Consider the following 8,918-nt stretch of genomic DNA (forward strand, 5'->3'; position numbering starts at 1 on the left):
TGTATATCTTATCACTTTCCTAATAATCCTATTTGATTCACTTCATGCATGGGCTCGTTGTTGATTGGTTAATCATTGCTATCCTAATGTTGTTTATTTCAGTTTTATACCTTCGATATCCTTGAATGATTTCATTGTAACAATTCGAATTGATTCGATGGTTCAACTATTGATAATGATAGTATTCCTCTCTTTGTTGATGATTGATTGTCTATATTCATGGATTATGCCCTGTGTGAAGTAAGCTTCACCGGTGGGTGATAATGATATAGTGTCCCGGTGGGACAATGCCCTGTGTGAGGACGCTCACCGGTGGGTGTATAAATGCATGCACCGTTTATTGATTATCCCATGATTAGGAAGTTTGGAATCCTGAATATTAGACCTTGATTATTCATCTTTACATGTTATTTCACTTCGGTTAATGATTATGATATAAGAATGGCAACTTAATGTTGAGATCCCTTTGTTCAAGTTTGATATCTATGTCTATCATTTTCATTCGTTCCCTTGAATTGTACCCGAGATTTTTATGGTTACTTATTGGGCCTTAGGCTCACCCCTATTATTTCTGAATCCACTCGCAGGTCATACAACTGGCAAGGATAAGGGCATTGCAGACCCTGAATTTGAAGATTAGCTCCGGGGGAAAATCTTAGTTGGGGTTAATTTATGTTCACTTTTGTAGTACTTTTGACTTATAAAACATGTATTAATATTGTAGCGACTGCTATTATTGTAATATTTTGTATTACCCTTTAGTTTCCTTTTATTTTGGTATTCTATGGACTCTGTTGTCAACCTCGTGATCCTGGGTATTGCTTATGCATCTCCACTACTTTATTTTTTGCCCCTTTAGTATATCTATGTTGTGATGTGAATAAAGATTTAACATGTTAACCCTTCTTATTACAGATAGGTCATGCTCAAATTTTTATTTACCTCCCAGAAGAGGGGTGTTACAGAGTGGTATCAGAGCACATGTTGACACCTTAAGAGTCCTATATTGAAATACCTAGGGGACGTAGGGATCTTTCTAGTCGGTGTCAAACACAAGTTATGGAGGGATTATCTTTCTATGACATTCTTGTGATATCTAGATTTCTATTAGGTTGGTTTGGTACCATTGGAGGATGATAGATGACGTTTGGCAGGAATGACAGATTCAGATTCGAGTGTTTCTGAGATGGAAGGATCCATTAGCAGCGGGGAGGTGTGATCAACACTTTCAGAGGATTGGGAGATCAGCTCTGAGGAGACTAACCCAGAGGAGATGTTTGGGGAGAGGGTGGATTACTCCCCGATTGTCCATCACACCCGTGAGCGATTAGCGAAGAGGGGCGAGGAGGAGGACCCATAGGAGGACCCGATAGAGGAGGATCCCGAGGAGGAGGACCTGCTAGAGGAGGATCCCGAGGAGGAGGACATGATAGAGGAGGACCCCAAGGAGGAGGACCCGATAAAGGAGGACCCCCAGGAGGTGGACCCGATAGAGGAGGAACCCAAGGAGGATGACCCAGAGGAGGACCCGGAGGACCCTATGGATGAAGAAGAGCCCATGGAGTGGGAATTTGAGGTGGCACCAGAGCCTCTACTCGGTGAGATCCTAGAAGGAGTTCCACTTGGTTGGGAGCTTGACCTAGATGAGGAGGATTGTGCATGGGAGGATGAGCTAATGGTGGAGGATCCTATAGAGGACGATGAGCAGGACGAGATCAGCCTCGACGGTAGTGAACCACAACCGACCGAGGACTCTGATACAGAATTTACTTTTAGCAGCCCTTCCACCTCTTCCTAGAGGTTGACCCATTGGGTCAATAACCTTAGGAATCTTATTACTTTTGGCCTTTGGGTGGACACCCAAGTGTGGTGTATTTTGGGACTGCATACTTTTCATCTATATATTAGATATGGATTATTGTACTTTTATAGAACTCTTGTATGGATGAATAGGTGTATGTTAATATTATATCAATGAAAAGATTTTGGAGAAATTAGTACTCTAAGTTGATTGTTGAAGTTCCTTATATATATTATGCGAGCAATGAAATATTTCTGAGTGAACTACTATGAATAGTCTGTGGAATCTGAACTTTTGCTGCTACATTTTCATATAGATAATGGTGAGAACAAGAGCAAATCATACCCAAAATGAGGAAGGACAACACCTGGAGAATACTAAAGAAGGATCTTATTGCCGGCAAACGGCCTGTTGATCAAGAAGAACCAATGCAAGACCCATTAGAACGATTGGCAGAGATCCTCAAGTAGCGTATCAATCCTAGAGGCAACCAACCAATACCTGCTATCTCAACCCTAGAACAATTTTGGAAGCTCACACCTCCATCTTTTTCGGGTACCACCGACCCTTTGGTGGCAGAGGATTGGATTTTACAAATGGAGAAGATTTTTATAATCTTAAATTGTGCAGAGGAGCAAAAGGTGTCATTCGCCGCCTTCATGTTTAGAGGGGAAGCTGGACATTGGTGGAGGGCAACCTTAAGATTAGAAAGGGCTGCCCAGAGACTGATTGATTAAGATAGATTTGTGGAGCTTATGAATAAGAAATATATCCCAAGAGTGTTAGGGATTAGTGGGCTATCGAATTTCAAGGTTTGCAGCAAAATAACATGACGGTCCAAGAGTATGAGGCTAAGTTTACTCAACTATCAATGTTTGCTCCATATCTGATTGCTGAAGAATCAGATAAGGCCAAGAAGTTTCAAAGGGGACTCAGGGGAAATATCAGAGGGAAACTAGTGGCCCTCAGGATCAGGAACTACGTAGAACTGGTGGAGACTGCATTTGAAATTGAGAAAGACCAGCTAGAGTATCAACATCGAATCAGCCCGGGAGGTTAGCGACAACAAAATTTCCCTTTCGTCGTGATCGAGCAAATCAGCCAAATAAGTCAGCAGCCTGCCCTAGATGTGGTAATCATCACTTTGGATATTGTAGACTTCACCGTGGATGTTTCGAGTGTGGTCAACCTGGGCACTTCAAGAGAGATTGTCCAACCTTGAGGAATCAAGCAATAACAGAGCGACCACCAAGAGGAGATCATGCAGCTCGAGCTAATACCTCACAACAATTAAATGCTCCCTAGCGGAAGGCTCAGTCCAACCAAAGTGTGCAGTAGAACCAAAGGAACCAAGGAAGAGTTTTTGCTCTGACAAGGAAGGATGCACAAGCATCGCCATTTGTGGTGGAAGGTACACTTCCCATATGTTCATTCACCGCTCATGCACTTTTCGACCCGGGATCTACACACTCTTTTGTATCATCTCACTTTACTAGGAACTTTCCCAACTCACCGACACTATTAAGTAGTGAGATAATTGTGTCCACACCTATGGGTGGTAGTCTCCTAGCAACATATGTTTATGAGAATTGTGGAGTTCTAGTGAGTGATCATGTCATGAATGCAGACCTTGTATGCCTAGACATGTCAGATTTTGATGTTATCCTAGGAATGGATTGGTTAGCATCTCATCATGCAACTGTAGACTGTTTGAGAAAACTAATAAAGTTTAAACCACAAGCGGAAGCGAGTTTTGTTTTCCAAGGGGAAAGTAGAAGACCACTCGCACACTTAATCTCATTTATGAAGGCTAATAAATTATTGAGGCAAGGTTATAGTGGATATTTAGCTTGTGTGATAAGTGACCAATTGAATGAGAAAAAGCTTTCATATATACTTGTTGCAAGAGATTACCCGGATGTCTTTCTAGAAGATTTGCCAGGATTGCCTCCAGATTGGAAGATAGAGTTTGCCATAGACTTGGTCCCAGGGACCACTTCTATATCTAAAGCCCCTTATAGATTGGCACCAGTTAAGATGAAGGAACTAAAGGAACAACTTCAAGAGTTATTAGATAAATGATTCATTAGACCTAGCGTGTCTCCATGGGGAGCACCAGTCTTTTTGGTGAAAAAGAAAGATGAGAGTATGAGACTCTGTATAGATTATAGAGAGTTGAATAAATTGACCATTAAGAATAAGTATCCACTCCCAAGGATAGATGATCTATTTGATCAGCTTCAAGGAGCTCAATATTTTTCCAAAATTGATTTAAGGTCATGATACCATTAGTTAAAGATTAAGCCCGAGGACGTAGCAAAGATAACATTCAGGACTCGCTACGGTCACTATGAATTTTTAGTGATACCTTTTGGATTGACTAATACGCCTGCCGCATTCATGGATTTGATGAACTGGATATTCAAACAATATTTAGATCAATTTTTGGTGGTTTTCATTGATGACATATTGATCTATTCGAAGAGTTACTAAGAACATGAAGAACATTTGACGATTGTATTGCAAATCCTAAGAGAGCAACAGCTATACGAAAATTTTAAGAAGTGTGAATTCTGGCTAGAAAGGGTGATGTTTTTAGGCCATGTGATCACTAGAGATAGGATATCCATGAATCCAGCGAAGGTTGAAGATATCGTGAACTGACCGTGTCCCACCTTAGTGACTGAGATTCGTAGCTTTTTGGGACTAGCAGGATATTATAGAAGATTTGTTAAGGACTTTTCCCAATTAACAGTCCCTTTAACTTATTTGACTCGTAAGAATGTCAAATATAATTGGAGTGAGAAATGCGAAGAGCATATTCAGGAGTTGAAGAAATGGTTGGTAACTGCTTCCATCCTCAGTATCCCTATGAGTTCAGATAAGTTTGTGATATATAGTGATGCATCTTCCAGAGGTTTAGGTTTTGTTCTAATGCAAAATGAGAAGGTAGTAGCTTATGCCTCCAGGAAATTGAGACCTCATGAGAAGAATTACTCCACTCATGATTTGGAATTGGCTGCTATGATTTTTGCCCTGAAGATATGGAGACACTATCTATATGGGGTATCATATGATATTTATATAGATCACAAGAGCCTAAAGTATATATTTACTCAGAAGGAGATTAACATGAGGCAAAGAAGGTGGTTGGAATTGCTGAAAGACTGTGATGTAAATATTCTTTACCATCCAGGTAAAGCTAATGTAGTAGCAGATGCACTTAGTCGGAAGAATCATATTGCATCCGCTTGTTTGCTAACTAAACAAGACGAGTTAAGTAAGGAGCTTGAGAGAATGGAGATTGAAGTTAGAAAGTATTCTTCTGAAATAAAAATTTGTCAGATAAGCCTACAACTTACTCTGTTGGACCAAATCAATAAGCGACAGAAGGAAGACAAGGAGCTAAGTGAGATAAGGAAGAAGGTGGAACAAGGAAAATATTCAGACTTTAAGATTCAAGATGGTGTTTTGAAGATGGGTAATCGACTTTGTGTACCCAATGATGGGGAGCTTAAGGATCAGATATTGAGAGAAGCTCACCAGACCCTATATGCTCTTCATCCGGGTAGCACCAAAATGTATCAGAACCTCCGACAAAACTTCTGATGGAATCGCATGAAGGAGGAGATAGCTGAACTTGTGTCAAAATGTTTAACATGGCAACAAGTGAATATTGAACATCAGAAACCATTAGGACTATTACAACCTTTGCACATCCCATAATGGAAATGGGATCACATCATTCTAGCATTGGCATGGCAATAATAGCTTTCATTCTAGCATTGGCATGGCACCTTATGAAGCCCTATATGGGAGGCGATGTAGATCCCCTATCTGTTGGAAAGAGACCGGTGATCGTCTACTACTCAGACCAGACGTAATCCAGAAGAAGATCGAGAAGATCCAAACTATTCGACAACATATGCAGACGGCCCAAAGCAGGTAAAAGAGCTATGCAGATAGTCAATGCAAGGACCTAGAATTCCAAGTTGGTGATCATGTGTTTCTAAAGGCTACACTAATGAAGGGAATAACAAGAGGTGGCAAGAAAAGCAACTTCGTCTGAGATACCTCGGGCCATTCAAAATTTTGGAGAAGATTGGACCTATGGCCTACCGGCTAGCCCTGCCCCAGAATTGGAGAAGATTTATAATGTGTTCCACGTCTTAAACCTTAAGAAGTATGTACCAGACCCAGGACACATCATTTCACATGAAGCCTTGCCCCTGTGGGAGGATCTATCTTATGAAGAACGACCGATTCGAGTGCTAGGCTTTAAGGAGAAGCAGGTGAGAAATAGGTTTATATTGCTAGTTAAAGTGTTATGGAACAATCGAGGCATTGAGGAGGCAACATGGGAACTAGAATCTGAGATATGTAAAGTATATCCGTATTTATTTTTGAGGGTACGTATAAATTTCGGGGATGAAATTTCCTTAAGGGAGGAAGTATGTAACATTGCTTTTTCCCCTTCCGATGACCGGATATCATTATCAATACCTATCAATAAATTAGTAATTCTTTCCTTTTTGTATCCCATATAATCTTCTAGCATGGGGATTTTAGTTAGACAATTTTCATATTATGATCTAGTTAACTAAGTCATAGCATGCATACAAACTTAGCATGTAAACTTAAGTTAACCATACTTTAAACCTTGATTAGAGAAAACCAAATTATTAAATACCTAATGTGAAACTCTCTAATTAACATAGTTTTTAGGATTCAGATCCTCTCCACTATCTAAAAAGTAGTGGATGAACCACTACATAATCATAACCATTGATTATCTAGTTGGTGGTTATGATTTTTTCTTTGAGTGCAAATTAAAAATGAGTGCAATACNATCTAAATCCTAGTTATTATATTTGTTCAGCCATGTTAGTGGGGGAAATTTTGCATAAAACCCCTCAACTTTGGCCAAATTGAAGATTTCTCTTGGAAATTTTGCATAAAACCCCTCAACTTTGGCCAAATTGAAGATTTCTCTTCACATGGCCTATATATATGCACTCCACTTCTTCTTTTCGCCATAAAAGAAGAAAAATCACTCCAAAACCTCCTCCATCTCCTCTGAACATCCCAAGCTCATCTCCTATTGTTAAAAAAAAAGAGATTTCATAGATTTCCATAAGCATCATCTCTTAAGCTCTAAAGATTGAAGAAGGAGAGGAGAAAGAAGATAGTGGAGGATTTTAGAAGAGAAAGTGGAGCAAGTCTCAAACCTAGGTATAATGCCCTTTTTTATATTGTTATTAAGGATATTAAACTAAAATTATATGATCTAATTTGGTTTTGGCCTTGCATGTGAGGATTTTATCATTGCATGTTATTTTGAAGTAATGATTAGCTCTTGCATGTCCATAATTAGTTATAAAAATATTATCTTTATATCTGAGTATATAAAATATAATTTTTACTAGTTTATAAGCTTTATGTGATCAAGTATGAATCATCTTACTTTGGATTAGTGTAAATATGTGTTGCATGTCAATTTTATGTTGAAATAGAAATTCGTACAGAAATTTCTAGCATGATACTCTCCTAGTAAAACGATTATAACTTTCTTTGTACATATTCAAATAATGAAATTCGTTCTGTTATAGAAACTAGACTTTCATAGATTTCATTTGAGACCCTGTTTGTTTAATTCTAAAATCATTTACTAATCTGAAAGTATGATTTAATGCAGTGCATGTGTCTGAAACTGTCTGCATGGGTCATGTCCTTTGTAAAGAGCATATATCTCAACATATACATGCATGAAATTCTTTCTATTCCTAAAACTATACTCAATTGTCTTTCTGTTGATATAAGTTTGAATTAATTTGAATAACGTTTGGTAGGTCTAAACCTAGTTCTAATAGCTAGCATATGTGCTAGAAATTCCAGTCTACCCCCCTATGTTGTTTTGCATGTAACCTTCATTTTAAAAATGCAAAATTAATGAAACTCATGGCACATGGAAGCTATCCATAATATTACTTAAATACCAATTATGAGCTCTTTGGGATAGAGTTAAGTACCCAAAATAAATTATTCATTCCAAACAGTGATCTCTATTTTTTCTGCTACAGTTTTGATAGGTGTAGTTTTCTGAGAGCATAACTCTTACTATACACCATGCATTGATGTAAAAAATTTATATTATGAAATTAGACTCATAATGGAGTTATTTGGGACTAGTTTCATACATTCTAGACATCAATTGTTATACCATTCATTCACCTAAATCTGCTGCATGTACACTATTTGTGTTGCTGTGCATATTAGGGATATTAGATAAACTTGTGTTGCAGTTTACACCATGATATAAGCTTTAAGTTAGAAATTTTAAAAGATATAGTATCTATTACTTTCTTGAAGTTCCTGCGAGTTAGTTTCCCATGCTAATTATATATCTTATCACTTTCATAATATTCCTATTTGATTCACTTCATGCATGGGCTCATTGTTGATTGGTTAATCATTGCTATCCTAATGTTGTTTATTTTAGTTTTATACCTTCGATATCCTTGAATGATTTCATTGCAACAATTCGAATGATTCAATAGTTCAACTATTGATAATGATAGTATTCCTCTCTTTGTTGATGATTGATTATCTATATTCATGGATTATACCCTTTGTGAAGTAAGCTTCACCGGTGGGTGGTAATGGTATAGTGTCCCGGTGGGACAATTCCCTATGTGAGGACGCTCACTGGTGGGTGTATAAAGGCATGCGCCGTTTATTGATTATCCAATGTTTGAGGAGTTTGGAATCCTGAATATTAGACCTTGATTGTTCATCTTTACATGTTATTTCACTTCGGTCAATGATTATGATATAAGAATGGCAACTTAATGTTGAGATCCCTTTGTTCAAGTTTGATATCTGTGTCTATCATTTTCATTCGTTCCCTTGAATTGTATCCAATATTTTTATGGTTACCTATAGGGCCTTAGACTCACCCCACTGTGGTCGCCAGCTTGTTTTCGGTGAAAGTTGGTGTTTTCATTGCTTTTGAATCTGTTACAACTTCAAGCGTTACAACAAGAATGCAACAAAACAAAGATTACAACTTTATCGAAAATAAACACGAGATTCCGTTTTGGTACGGTCTCACTTGCGT

General features: G+C 38.2%; 1 protein-coding gene across 1 annotated transcript; it reads left to right on the forward strand.

The window, feature by feature from the left end:
* LOC109835419 (glutamic acid-rich protein-like) lies at nucleotides 1,427-1,798 on the forward strand. Its single transcript, XM_020403393.1, has one exon. It carries the CDS (start codon nucleotides 1,427-1,429, stop codon nucleotides 1,796-1,798), a length of 372 nt encoding a protein of 123 aa, XP_020258982.1.

This window comes from Asparagus officinalis, chromosome 3, assembly GCF_001876935.1.
Source record: "Asparagus officinalis chromosome 3, Aspof.V1, whole genome shotgun sequence".
Lineage (NCBI taxonomy): Eukaryota > Viridiplantae > Streptophyta > Magnoliopsida > Asparagales > Asparagaceae > Asparagus > Asparagus officinalis.